General features: G+C 38.3%; 1 protein-coding gene across 2 annotated transcripts in view; it reads left to right on the top strand.

Moving 5' to 3' along the window:
• RAP2A (RAP2A, member of RAS oncogene family) overlaps window positions 1–13,839 on the top strand; it is a 28,438-nt gene extending 14,599 nt beyond the window's left edge. For both annotated transcript variants that reach the window (XM_074160881.1, XM_074160874.1), the window contains one exon: window positions 13,602–13,839. In XM_074160881.1, coding sequence (XP_074016982.1) covers window positions 13,602–13,839 — 238 coding nt within the window. The remainder of the gene's footprint in view (window positions 1–13,601) is intronic.
• Window positions 13,840–14,061: the final 222 nt, after the last annotated feature.

Genomic DNA, 14,061 nt, shown 5'->3' with positions numbered 1-14,061 from the left:
AGTTTAAAATAGGCTTTGTCTGCATATGAAAATTTTGACGGTAAGTTACTCTCTGAACAAGTTTGGTTAAGTGAATGTAAAGCCGCATTGTTTTTCCTACCTAGTTTAAGCAATATTAAATGTGGGGTCCCATGTGGGAATTCGCTACGTTTTAAAGAAATTATTTAGGTTGGCCTGGCTTGTTTGTTTTCTCTCCCTCTGGGAAAAAAAAAAAAAATGTCAGCAAGAAGCATAGCCCCTTGCTGTGAAGGTTTTCATTCTTTTTCTCTCTACCTCACACATGCACACCTTGCTTTTTCTATTAGCTAGCAAAGCCCATCCTTTCTATCAGTTTGGCTAAGAAACTGTATCTTTGGGTGACACAGGCCATCAGCCAGCACACAGCCACCGACAAAATGCTGGCACACAGGCGCTCTGGTGCCTTAGGGATGCTGCCAGCCAGGAGCTTTGCGCTATGACCCTGGTGCACCTGCTTCTGGTGCAACCTCGAGGTTGATGCCTGCTGACACAGCTTTGACATCAACCAAAGCAGCCAGGTGCCTAAAGCCCCGGAGATGCAGCGGTGTGGGCAGCTGCATGGTGATGGAGTCCCAGAGGCTAACCTTGCTGGTGCAGGCATGGCCTAATAGCTGATAGGGTTAACGTGTGCAAGACAAAATGGTCTTCAAGGTGATTAAGTGCCACAGTGTCTTCATAGACAATTAAATGGCTGTCAGACAGGTTAGTAAAACCCTTCTGGGAAAAGGGAGCTTTTTTTTAACCTAGAGCAGACCCAAAGAAATTAACATTGATACAGTAGTTAAAGTATAAATAGCTCAACTTCTGAGATGACTGTATGTCAGCTCTTCATTCTAGCTGGCTTCATTTTAATAGTTACTCAAGTATTAGATTTGAGATATGTACACACACATGAGGAATAATAAAATGTTTATATTTTACTGTTTTATGTACTAGACACCCTATATCTGATGATGTCATTTTATACACAAGTTCTTACTAGCAAAGTTGTGGATACTAGAATGGATAAACTTTATTTTCAAGTCTTCCAGTATATTCAGGATGATGATTTAAAATGAATTCTTCTGTTGGCTGCTTTTTCTGTAATTGGTACCTGTCTTATTGTATGAAGAATGAAAAATGTTCCTAAGAAAATTACTTCTGAAGTTTATGCTCAACATAAAAGGTTATCAGTAAATCATACTTTTATATTCTCTGCATAGAGGTAGTATGCTGGGAGGCAGTATTTTATATTTGAACCAAAACGTATTTTTAAAAAAACCCAAAACCAAATAACAAAACAAACAAAAAAACCCTACATGACTTTGGAAGCTCTTATTTTTGTATATTCATATTTAGATGTGCAAATGGTTTCACTGAACTAGCTGATGTGCTCTTTTTGAATCAAACTTCTAGAGTTATGAAGTTGAGTTGTTAAAGATGGAGGTCACTTTTGAAAACTGTGGAGAAGAAAGCCTTTTTGGTGCTCTGTTCATTCAAACATTCCAATTATTTGAACTGAGATTATAGTAATTAAATAAGTTATTCTGTAAGATAAGGGCCACCAACTTTCTGATGTCACAGCAAAATGTTTTTCTTCCCTGAGTTAGAAGTCAAATCTTCTGGTAGAAACTCAGGAGTGAAGAGGCTTTCACAGCATCTGCTAATGAAACTAGTCAAGGCTTTTGGATTCAAGTCTGGTTTTTCTTTGTTGGTAACAAATTTTATTTTGGTAAAAGAGAGCTTGACTATAGCCAAAAGGATATGAAGTCATAATACTGCTTCTGAAGTAAAAGAGAAGGTGATAGAACTTGCACTGTTTTCTGCTAAATTGGTTCACTATAGAAGCGTGGCCACTGCTTAGGGTTTCTGTAACATTGTCTATCCTCTGAAAAATACCCAGAGTTGTAACCTGATCGTACCATTGTGAGGAAAATCTGTCTCAACAGAGCATTTTTTGCAAAGTTTTCTTATAAGCATTGTGGGATATTTTCATTAGCTTGAAGGACACTAAGCTGTATTCTTTGGTTACTAGGGCAACAAAGAAGTCTCTGCTTCATACTAGACACACAAATTCTCTTCAGGCTATGCAATATCAGATAAACTCTGGTATCTCTCTGCCTTTGGTTCTACACAGGGATTGATGAGAGAGCAGAAATTTATGCCAGGTTGTTTGCCTGTCAATCCCATTATTTTTATTTTACTTTTTATTGAGTATTAAGTGTCCTGAAGCTAGGCTTATTGCAAAAGGTCAAATTCTTTAAAAACTAAATAAATAACAACCATTATGGAAATGCAGTTCATATCCATACGTAATGTTCAATTCTACAGACCAGAGAGTGGCAGTCAAATTGTCAGAGGTGAATTTTGTGATCCAGGCTTGCATTTGTTGCATTTCTTTTCAGAAGCTACATCTGGGTAGCGCTGAAAGTCAGCAGCTCTGACTTGTTGGATTCAGAAGGCTCTTACCTTGACATGGAGGAGAAGCTGTTGCTTTTTGTGTAGTTCTGACTGGACGGCACAACACCATCATTCCTGAACTCTAATCCTTTGGAAGCAGGTGATGCTGCTAAGAAGGTTTTGAATTAATTGTTAGGCCTATTCTTGAAGACTGTAAAAGTGTAATTTTAATGAGCTAGAGAAAATCCTATTAGAATAGTTTAAATAAGTTTTGCAGTGGGATTTTTATCAGTGATTATAATTTGGTTAAAGGAATATAAGAATGTGTTCACTTTGAAAAGTGAAATAATACCTTACAGGACTGTAGTCTTCCAGCCCTTTTAAAATGCATATGCATTCGTCTATTTTTGCTACCCAAAGTTTTTACTTTGTGAAGCCACTGAAATCTTTCTCTTTCTCTAGTTTAAATAAACAAGGATAAAAAGATTGGAGTTGTCATTAACTTACGCCTGAGCCTTAGTTAATTCTATAAAATCTGGTTAATTCACTGTGCTTTCATAATGCTGGGATAGATGTCAATCTGGAGTCCTGTAGGTATGATTATCAGTTCCTCTACATAAACGAATAGCTATAAATAATTGTATAGCTTTGGCATGTTTGTCAGTCCATTTTCTATGGAAACAAGCTTTATGCAACTCAGCTGTCTGCTTGTCTCATCTTCCTCCATTACCTGCCAGTAAGTTTTGAATTCTGTGGCAAAGTTAATTAAATGCTGGGACAAATTCCCAAAGAGGTTGTGGAAGGTCTGTCCTTGGAGGCTTTGAGGACTGAACTGTACATAGCCCCAAACTGATTGAGATTTCCTGGCTGACCTTGCTCTGAGCAGGGGGTTGGACTAGTAACCTCCTGGGGTCTCTTCCTACCCCAGTGGTTCTGTGATTTAAAGTCTGTAACGAGTTAGAAATCTAAATAATGATTAAGTTCTATCTGAATTGTTTGTGGGAAAGAGACCCTGTCAGTGCTCTAGTTGTGAAAAGAACTGTGACGTGCTCAACCCTAATTATGGACTGGAGAATGGCAAAGGGAAGAGTTGTAGGCAGAAGGAGAAACTGAAGCTTTAGATATCAACATTGACCACTACTGTTGTCCTCATAAATTACTTTCCAGATTCTGTGCTTTGTAGAAGGGCTGGATGATGCTTCAGCTTTTCAAAGAGGAATATTATCAATATATGTCTCAAAGATTTTTCTTTAACTCGGCTACAGGCATAAAATTTGATACACCTGAATAGGTACAAATCTGTTTGGTCACTTTCCTTCTCTCCTACCTTTGTCAATGCTTCCTTGTGCAGTAGGTTTACAGTGTATTTTAAAACATTACAGTAATTCATCTAAAAGTTTGCATGTCAAGAGATAAGCTTCTGAGAAATTTCTCATGACAAAGCATGTATTGATAGATAAATGGTAATGCATGTTAGGGTCACTGTTAAGTTCTTTGAACACAGCAATATAATAAATTAAAAATACAAAACAGCTAGAATCTGTAGACTTGCTGTATGATGTGCAAGAGGCTTATATTGCTTTCAGTAGACATCTGCATTTTTCATTATATTTGCTAAGGGACATATTCAATACCACATCATCAGAATAGGCAGGGGTTTTGGCCTTGTAGAAGTTTTTTGGTTTGGTTTGCTTGGTTTTGGTTTTGTTTTTTTTTTAATGGAGAAAGAAAGGAGGGGGAAAAATCCCTCAGTGTCAGCATAGGATTTAAGATATTGTGAGCCCTTACAGTTTCTGCTCAAGCCAGTGGAATTGAAGTGAGGCAACAACCTTGGCTTTGTCCCACATGCTGGTGTTCTTGCTTCTGGTCTTAGGCACGCCTAATCCAATAGCTTTATTCTTTCTGCTGGCAAGCTTGATGTTGGCACAGAGTCTGCCCCAATATATCTCTTCTCAATATTTGTAAAGAAAACCCAGCGATTTGTGGTGTTACGTAGCCTACTGCTGAGAATAGCTGGAATGTGGAATGTCTTTCTCCTGAAGAGCGAGCAAAACTGCTAATGTGTCCTTCAAGATGTTCAGGTTGCCTCCATTGCTAAGGATAGAAGACATCAGAAGTGTTTACGTGCCATAGGCATTCGGAGGTTAAACCTGATGACTGTTGTTTTCTTCAGATGGAGAAGTACAGAGTTCAAGGGACTTGCTAGAAATCACACAGGAAGCCTGAAACAGGGTATGGAACTGAACCCACATCTCTTCAATCGTGTGCCAGCACTCATCTTGCTTGATGTTTAATGTGTTTTTTGCAAGGTATCAGAGGGTAAATTGTAATTATAAGTGGTTATGTCTAAAAAAACCTGGTCATTTCAAATAATAGTCTTAGGTGCATTTTAAAATCTTAAAAAAAAAAAAGATAGATGGTAGTCTCTTCAATTTTGGTATCTTCCACATGTTGTACATTTGTTAGGTGCTGAAAACCTTGACATATCCAGTCATGCTCATTATATTGGAATAAATATTAATATATTAGCATGACATATGGCTTAAAAAAATATTTAAGGTCAGAAAACTAATATGTTCATTAAGTATAATTTTTAATTATGGACCCAGAGTTTAAATACTTAAATATGAGCCCTAATTTTCAATATGTTGAGCCATTCCTACAGCTATGTTTGAAAATTTCTACTTGCTAATTTTTCAAAAATTGCCAGTTTTGAAAAATTGGATACTTTGCTTTAGAGTCTAGAAATTTTGACCAAGAATTTTGTGCTTAAGCAACCATACTGTGCCTCATAATCTGTTCATAGTTTTATGGGCAACTAGACTTCTTTCAATGCAAACTAAGTATAGAGACAGCAACTAAATGAAATTGATGCACCTGTGAGAATCTCACATTTGTAGGACATTCTGATTCTTCCTGTTGCTTTTAGAAACAGGAGAATTAGTCAGGAAAAAGTGGGAAAAGTTGATGTAAAAAGTCAGGTAAAACACTTGCCTTGCGTTTTATATATAATTGAAATTCGTTGTTATTGCTGCTTAAACTCTTCTAAGGAATAGAAAATTCTTACTTGAAATTTCCAGTGTTTCCTAGATTGCTAAATGTGGCCAGAACTTCAGGATTTCAATGAGGCAATGTCGATGATTGTGTAAGATGCGGATTTTGATTGGCGTAGAGAGGGAACTCAAGGATTAAAATATTTTTGAATACACTCACAGCAAACCTGCTGCTATAAGCAGGTAGATGTTATGTATCTCTTAGTCTTTTTAGGCTTGATAATAGGCTTCGGTGTTGGTATCTCTCATTGCAATTCGTATCTAGGAAGAGGTGTCCTGTTAGGTGAATGCTAACCTTGTTTGCAAAGGCTTTTGAGCACCGGAAAAGGCAGTGGATGAGAACTACTGTTGCTCCTGTCATAGGCTCCTTGTTGTCATCCCCAGCACTCAAAGTGCTGTTTGCCTCTCGCTTCCTATGCCAGAGCCTTACTGCAAGGGGAAATAACATCATTGGACATAGCTTAAGCATTTATGGAGTTCTGCAAATGTGCTGAGAAAAGGTCTACCTAAGATCTTGATGGTCAGGGATTTTTCTTTAGAACTTGCCTTTAGTGAATAATAAACTCTTCTCCCATAGGGCAGCTTGGCAGGCCATTGAATTTTCAGATATACTTGCTGGTTTACCATTTCAGCAGGTGACAGAGCTGAAGATAGGCTTTATCTGCAGGGACTTGCAGAACCAGGCTGAACATGTGGAAGGAGCTTATCGTTTTTCTAGTTGCCCCACAAGATCTTAGATGCAGCAAATCCTCAACAGATGAGAATTTCTCTCTGAAGTGATTGGAAATAACCTGGAAAGTTCTTTGGCGTCCTTCATGCAGAAATGATGTGCATCATCCTGTTGCCTCTGTTGCAGCAAAGGAATGTAGGTTTACTAGATAGCCTTTGAATATGTGTATCGGATAGTACCATCTGCCATTCTTGTCCCTTGGAAGTTCTCAGCTGTAAGCTGCCTGGAAATAATGTGTTCAAGTGCTTTGGTTGAAAAGTGCTTATAGTAACAGTTGGGAAGCAAATATATATAGTGCTTCATTAGATTGGGTTTTGTTGTTGTTTCTTGGGCTTTTGCTTGGAAGAGAACTATTCCCTCTAATTACTTACAAGCACAGCACCAAAGGTGAGCCTGCCAAACAATTTCAGCAGAACTGGCACTGGTTGAGACTTCTTCTAGACCTTGTAATCAAGCTGGAAAGTGTAAGCTGACTGTAACAACCACAGAACTGGATTGGCTTTAAAGTATTTTATTTAAGTTGAGGTGATTATTTCCAGAAAGTTTCATGTACAAGAACAAAGTTTCTGAAGCCTCCTCAAAAGTGATATGGTGTGGTGGTTATTTATTATTCTAATATTATTTTTGAGTTGTTTTACAGTTATTTAATTTGCTGTCTGATGAGTAAGTACAATTATCCTGACTTTGTATACCTCAGTCTATCCATCTGAAGAGTTTGTTTCCCAAAGGCTATATAAGGAGTTCATGTCAAAGCCTAGAACAAAATGTTAGATCCCTAGTCCTGCAATTAGGCCATACACTGTTCTTTATAGCAAAATAATTCATGACTCAGCCACCTAATTGCAGTGGGACTTCCAATAAGCTCTTTAACACCTACTCATTTATAAAAATTATTTTAAGACTCTTTTTTTAGTTGGGAGTTGTTGCTTAAGTAATTAAATCCTTACACAATATAGCTTACAAAACTGAATATTAAATGCAATTAATTGGTAAACTGGAATGACTTGTTTGCATCAGAATGGTGGGGTTTACAGTTGTTCTGTATGGATTTACCCTAGAGCTGTAATAATTTTCATTGGAGAGTAAAGTACTCAAACTGAGCAGAAACTTGCTTATTTTTAGATTTACATATCTACCTACTGATACATTCTATACATGTGTACGGGTATAGGCACATCCTCATTGCTGTATAATTGCAGGACTCCATGGCAAAAGATATAGCTCTGCAGACTGAGGCCCTGCTGTTAATTTAACTCATAATGCTATACAAAATATAAGGAATCAGGGTTCAGAAAAAGTGAAATGTCCTCTCTACTTAAATTTCTTAAGACAAGGTGGTAATTACTTTAGAAGTACGTACATATTTTTCCTCCTGCTTTGGTTCAAGAATTGGAAGCTTTCAACAAAGGATTAAGATTGTTTGTTTTCCCCTTGACAATTCTGTGGTCTTGCTTCCTCTTGTCCTGGTGTTTGAGAGGCTCAGAATCAGACTAGGGAGCACTGTGTATCTTTTCTTATCCTCTGAAGTTGATGTAAGTTTTAATTATTGAGGATTCTGCATTAAACTTCCAAGGAATTGTGTGAAAAGGATAGGAAAAGGTCTTAATAGTTAGATTTGGAATATGTTCTTTCTCTAGATGAGGAAACGTTAAGTTATGACAGATTTTACTATAGGCAATCAAATTTTGCAAATTACGTTACAAAATAATGTTTAGTAATATTTATGTATGAATTGGTAAACAATCTAATAGATTTGACTGTTGGTTTTGATACTTTATTTCGTATTGCCTGGAATTATTCTACTCTGTATTTTGGTGGGGTTCTTACCACAAAGTTTTTTTTTAAGTCTAAAATGAAGAATAATTGTTTTTCTGATCTTATTTGCATCATCATTGTCCCTAATATCTTTATCCCTTAAATAACTTTTTGAAACACTTGCAAAAGTGCCAGAAATACGTTTAAAAAAAAAAGGGGGGGGGGGGGGGGGAGAAACCCTGCATGTAGAAGAAGGTAATAAAGGTGAAGATATCTTTCACATTTCAGTGGTCCCAGTATTTAACATGTTAAGCTATAAATCATACATCTTTCCATGAAAGATGATCCTTTCAACAGGACTTAGGCTAGTTATAAGAAATAGTCTTTTCTCTTAATTTGTTTTTGTTACACAGAAAGTTACTGCGTTTTGGTTGAACATGTTTGGCTCTGATACAAAGCTTAGGCAAAAAAAAAAATCTTTGAAAAGATGCAACATTTCCAGAATGTGAAATAAGAAAGCAGGAACCCTTTTGAACTTCCTAATGTCTTCTCCTGTACTGGTCTAGCTCTTCTCATCCCCCCCTCAGTTTAGGGGTATTGGGCAATCTCTAGCACTGTTTAAAGGAGTCAGGTCAGTTTATTAGCCTTGGTGGACATAAATTTTTTTCAATTCTTGCTTTTTTTTTTTATTCATCTTTATTATTTTCACTGAATGTCATCTTTGTGTTTATCTTTGTCCAATGACAGCTCTAAAGAGAAATTTGAAAAGTACCTTGTAAAAGAGATTCAGATGTTGTGTCAGGTACTGCCCATGTTTTTCTCCCTTTTTGAATAAGATTGGAGGTAGAGAAAATGGGAGGTAAAAATCTCTGAAGATCATGTACATACCATTCATCTTGAGACTTTCTAAATGTTTTAAACTGTTATTCAAAGTATGCATACTAACCTAAACAGAAATGTGGATGATGTATGTGCTATGTGAGGTAAGATAAAATATAGAAACTATTTATTGTTGTGCGGCGTGCAAGGCTGTGTGGTTAGTGGTGCATTGCTGGGCCACATAAAACATTTCAAGTCCATGTATTTATTGATTCTACATAGCTATGTTGTCCATCCTCAGGAAAACCAAGGGACTTCTTGTGGCCTGTTTGTCCCAGAACCTTGTTAGAGATGGATAACAGGGTGTTTTTTAAGCACTGAATCAAGCTGTCTGGGACTGGGAAATTCATGGTGATTTGTCTTTTATGGAGCAATGACTGTATCTTGCCAGTAGTGATATCCTAGATGTGATGGTATTTGACTATGCACCAGTGTCTTTCATGGGGCTATAAATGACTACAGTCGTATCATCTCTTCAGGAGTTCCCACTGCTCTGTATAGTCCTATTGTAGCCTAAGATTGTGAGATCATTTAAACACGGTGAAGTACCTTGTTCTTTAAACGTGTTCTGCGAACACGTGTAATTGGTCTTGCAAAAATATGTTCCTGAAGAGGTCTTGAAAAGTCAAGCCTTCCCGTGCTGCATTTGAGTATATTTCTTACAGGCTCTGCTGTGATGCTTGCCCTAGAATACATACTGTGCTGCACTGATACAGAGGAAACTGGCAGCGGTTCTTATTTTCAGGTGGCCCTCATGCTTTTCATTAAGGAATGATCAGCTGTGCTCAAAACTTTTCAGCAGTCCTGAGAAAATTGGATTTTCCTGCTTCGGGAATGAGAAGTAGAACTGTGCTGCTTTCAGCACTAAGGGGACAGGCAGGGGAGATGGGCTGCACTGAAAGGCAAGATCTCTGTGCAGCTCTCACAGTGCGCTGAGCTGCCCTCACGCATCCTGCCATGGCAGCAGCAGTCTGGCTTTCCAGGGCTCTGGTAGAGGTGGTGGGGTTTTATCTTCTGCTCTGCTAAAAGGATTTGTGAGTAGGTTAGATCCTACTTGAAGCTTTTGGAAGGATTTGTGAATTCCTGGGTTTGATTTCTGTGGTTGTATGGAAGGGTTCTGCATCGCTGCTTGGGCATTGCAATGCAGCTCTCTCTTTTTTTCCTTTGCAAAGAAGCTATTTTCTTCTTGGGTCACTGAAATTTAACAGGGTGAAAAGCCTGTGAGGAAGAGATGTTCTTCTTTCCTTCAAATTTCATTAGAATCATGTAATTCCGCCACATCTGAGAAGTCACCTCAGCTGTGGGCATGCCAACATCTGGCCAGTCCAAAGCCCTGCAAATAGCGAGTGGAGCCTCCAGGGGTAGGCAGAAGTCACCTCTGGCAACATCAGCAGCCATGGTAAAGAGAGTGTTGAGCCAGGGATCTCCTTTGTACTCATCAGAAAGTGAAGCTGGAAATTCTGATGGTGTTGGGAGGTACAGGGTGGAGAGCCAGCTTGAACTTCAGAGCTTGTAGAGCTTGATTTAGTCGAGAGCTAGGGTTTTCCACAGTGGGTTACTGGAACTCAAAAGCTGGGAAGTACAGTGTGGAGACCCTTAGGGACTCTGCAGACAAGCAGAGGCTGGAACCACTACGTGGAACCACATAGTTTCTGCAAAGACCTTTTTGTTCATGTATGGCACTGTCCAACAAACAGTCCATCCATCATCATCTTGGTATTTGGAGAATACAGTACACATACGTGTGGTCTGGCTCTCCCATACTCAGCTTGGATCTGGCAGGACTGATACTGAACCAGAGCTCGTAAGCCCACCTGGAGCTGGTCTTCCACTCAGTGTCCATGGACTGTTTTCCCATTATTTGCCATATTCCAACCTCTATTATTCTAGATAATGGATACTGACTTTTCTATGTAGAAAGACAAATTGCATGACTCTCTCTTCATATGTGTGTGTATATATTATAGACAGTTTCTATATATATTATAAGCAGGCATAGGTATATATGTTTTATGTAAATGTAGATAAATATAAAATTTGTCCCACAGGACATATGTATATTAAAAGTATTTTTTTTGTAAAGTTGACTATTCAAAATTTAGGTAATACACGGATGTATTTTGCTAGAGTAACTTTATTTTTGCCCTATGAGGAGGTATTTGATAAGATGACATAATGAGAGTTTTGCAGAAACACTTTCTTACACAATTTAATGTTGTTAAGTGGTTATTGAATGAATCTGGATTATAAAATGAGATAAGAATCCTACAGTCAATAGCCTTATTCACTTTAAGTAGTGAACGTAGGTAGTGAATAAGGTAAATGCAAGAGGCAAAAGCAGGGAAAAGCAATACAGACAGAAAAGTGCTTCTATCTGTTCCACCAAATAGCTCCTAGATGGTCCTGTGCAAATAAATTAGACTGTTCACATCTAGCCTGTCAGCTCATCAGTTCTTCTTTCTGTTCTGCAGTACAAAACTTCACTGTTTCCACCACTTCATTTCCCGGGTGCTAAGTATTCATAGTAAACGGATTGTCAGATACTTAGTTACTGAGTTTTTCTAGAGTTTCTAAACCTTTTTAAGCACTTGAATATTTCAGTGGAACTGGCTATAAATCTGCAACAAGTGTGGGAGTTTTTTCCTCATATGTTTTTCAACAAATCGGAGTGATCTTGCAGAATGAGAAGTGATCTTGTGTGTTTTAATTCTGGCTCGTGCTTCTTCACTGAATGTTTCTCAAGTGGCTGCTTTGAATTTCTCAATTTTTCCCACTGGTAAAATTGAGAAGAGGCAGAATACCTGGAGGAGCTTGTGGGGGGAAGTTTGTGGCCCTCAGATATTAAGAAATACAGTGAAGGTGTACCTGATTCCACTTTCATTGAAGGGTTTTTAATGCTGTACAGGAAATAAAATAGGACACACGCATCTGAACAATAAAGATAAAAAGAAATTGCTGTCTTATCTGTTGAATGCCATCCGTCTTATGTAATTAAAGACTATGCTATCATGTGTTCAAACGCGGGAGGACAGATTTCAAGATGCTTGTGTGTATTTTGGTACTTAATTAATGGCAGCTTAGCTCTTGCAAGAGTTCCAAAGGTATCATTGTGCTAAATACTGTATATCCATGGAGTAAGAAATGGATTGTGTCTGTTCAGATGGTAAACAAGGAGAGGATAAATGATGAAAGTGAGGGGAATTTTCCACCATTATTGACCACAGTCCTAGACTGTGGATTAAGTGACATTGCCATAGTTAGCAGAGAGACATAATGAATTTAGAATTTCATTGCATCTTGGGACATAGTTGGACCAGTTTTTGATACTGCTGTGGTGGTGTAGGAGTTGCTGAGGTGGTTTGAGAAGTTACTGCCCTTTTATCCTCTCTAACTCTGTGGGAGCCCATCATCCCTGCAGCAGAACTGACAGGAACACGCAGATGCCTCGTTCCGGTGCAGAGTCTTGACAGCTGAGTTGAAACATGGCTGGTAGATGTTTCCCTCAACCAGCTCTGCTCTCCTGCCCTGCCTGGGAGGCAGGGAGGGCAGGTGGGAGGGATGAGGAAGGAGTAATAAGTGGCTTAAGGACAGTGGTAGCTTCAACTGCTGCAGGTGTCAGCTATGACAGTTGTCTGTCCACAGCTCAGTCTTACTGGGGTGATTTGACTCAAAGCAGTACTACTAAACTAATACAAAGTAGGAAATCAGGTTTAAATTAAGAGGGAACCATCTTGTTTCTCTTAGATCTTCGTTTAGTTTAAGTGCTAAAATCCATAATCAGTTTTTTCTCTCAGTCCTTGTTGCTTTTGTGAGAAAGCCCTTGTAAGGGTATTTTGGAAATAAGCCCAGTGTTTCCTTCTTTGCTATGACAAGTATGTAAATTTAAAACCTGACTGAACACTGATTTAGTTCCATGTCTGAAGGAGGGTTTGTGCACGTGAGGATGGAAAAAAAGCCACTAAGGCAGGCATTTTAATTATAAAAAAATTTGGCAATCATTCCATCACAAGGAGGTGCAAAGTAATAAATGCCTTTAAAGCTTGTATGATCTCTTGTGCTGTCCAAGTTGATTATGAAGCAGAACTGTGATAGTATTGCCTGGAACTTTTTTTCTTTTTCAGCTTGTTTAACTGGCATAATGATGTGAGTGCTGCAAGGGAGAGCTATATATTCTCTATTAGCTAATACATGTTTTTATATAACAGTACTTTGTGTGTATATGGTACTTAAAGTGGGCTACGATTCGTGAAATTTCAAACATATTTCCTGGCTCTTTGGTTTTCTCCCTTTTATTGCTAATCTGAGAGTCCTGTATATATTAACCAAAGATAAATGTACCCTCGAAAGGGAGAGTGATGCATCCTTATCACAAGCAGGAAATCCAACGTGATACCTGTTCAGGGAGAAGAAGGATGTAACGTTGAAAGGAGGGCTGGACATGCATCCTGTTCTTACACCCTAAGATCGCCATCATAGAAAATATTGTTACATTCCTTGGTTTTGTAGTGTGGAAGTGTTCCTGGCAGATTTCCTGGTGGGAACGAAAATTCAGAGGAGGAAGCATTCCCTAGAACTCTTAAGAAAGCTCTAGGGGGAAAGAGATGTGCAACAAATTGTTAGAATGTGAAACATGCAAAGTATTTTTTCAACATAAAATTTTAAGATCATCCAGATGTCTCTTTCCTGTTGGGTCTATGCTGTTTGCAAATAGATGTTTACATTTGGAATGTTGCCATTTTTTAAATATAATTATTGCTGTTGTTTTTGTTTTGTTTTTAAAACTGTAGGTATGAGAAGGTGCCAGTAATTCTGGTTGGTAATAAAGTGGACCTGGAAAGTGAAAGAGAAGTATCATCGAGTGAAGGCAGAGCCTTAGCTGAAGAATGGGGCTGCCCCTTTATGGAGACCTCTGCTAAAAGTAAAACAATGGTGGATGAGCTCTTTGCGGAAATTGTTAGACAAATGAACTATGCAGCACAGCCAGACAAAGATGATCCATGCTGTTCTGCATGTAATATACAATAGCATTAAAAATGACCTAACCTGGACTTAATTTGCAGAAATTTTGTAAGGTGGTAAAACTGTCTACTTCACTTCCTGGTTTGTGGGTCACTTGAAATACATCTGTAGTGAAGTAGCAACATTAACTCAGAGCTGAGCATTGAAAGTCAATCACTGACTCTGAATATAATTGGGTTAAATGACCACATCTCACCCGTTTTTTCCCTTTGAGCACCTGCAATTTTA

The sequence above is a fragment of the Numenius arquata genome, chromosome 1 (assembly GCF_964106895.1).
Source record: "Numenius arquata chromosome 1, bNumArq3.hap1.1, whole genome shotgun sequence".
NCBI lineage: Eukaryota > Metazoa > Chordata > Aves > Charadriiformes > Scolopacidae > Numenius > Numenius arquata.
This window is presented reverse-complemented; position numbering and strand designations above follow the sequence as displayed.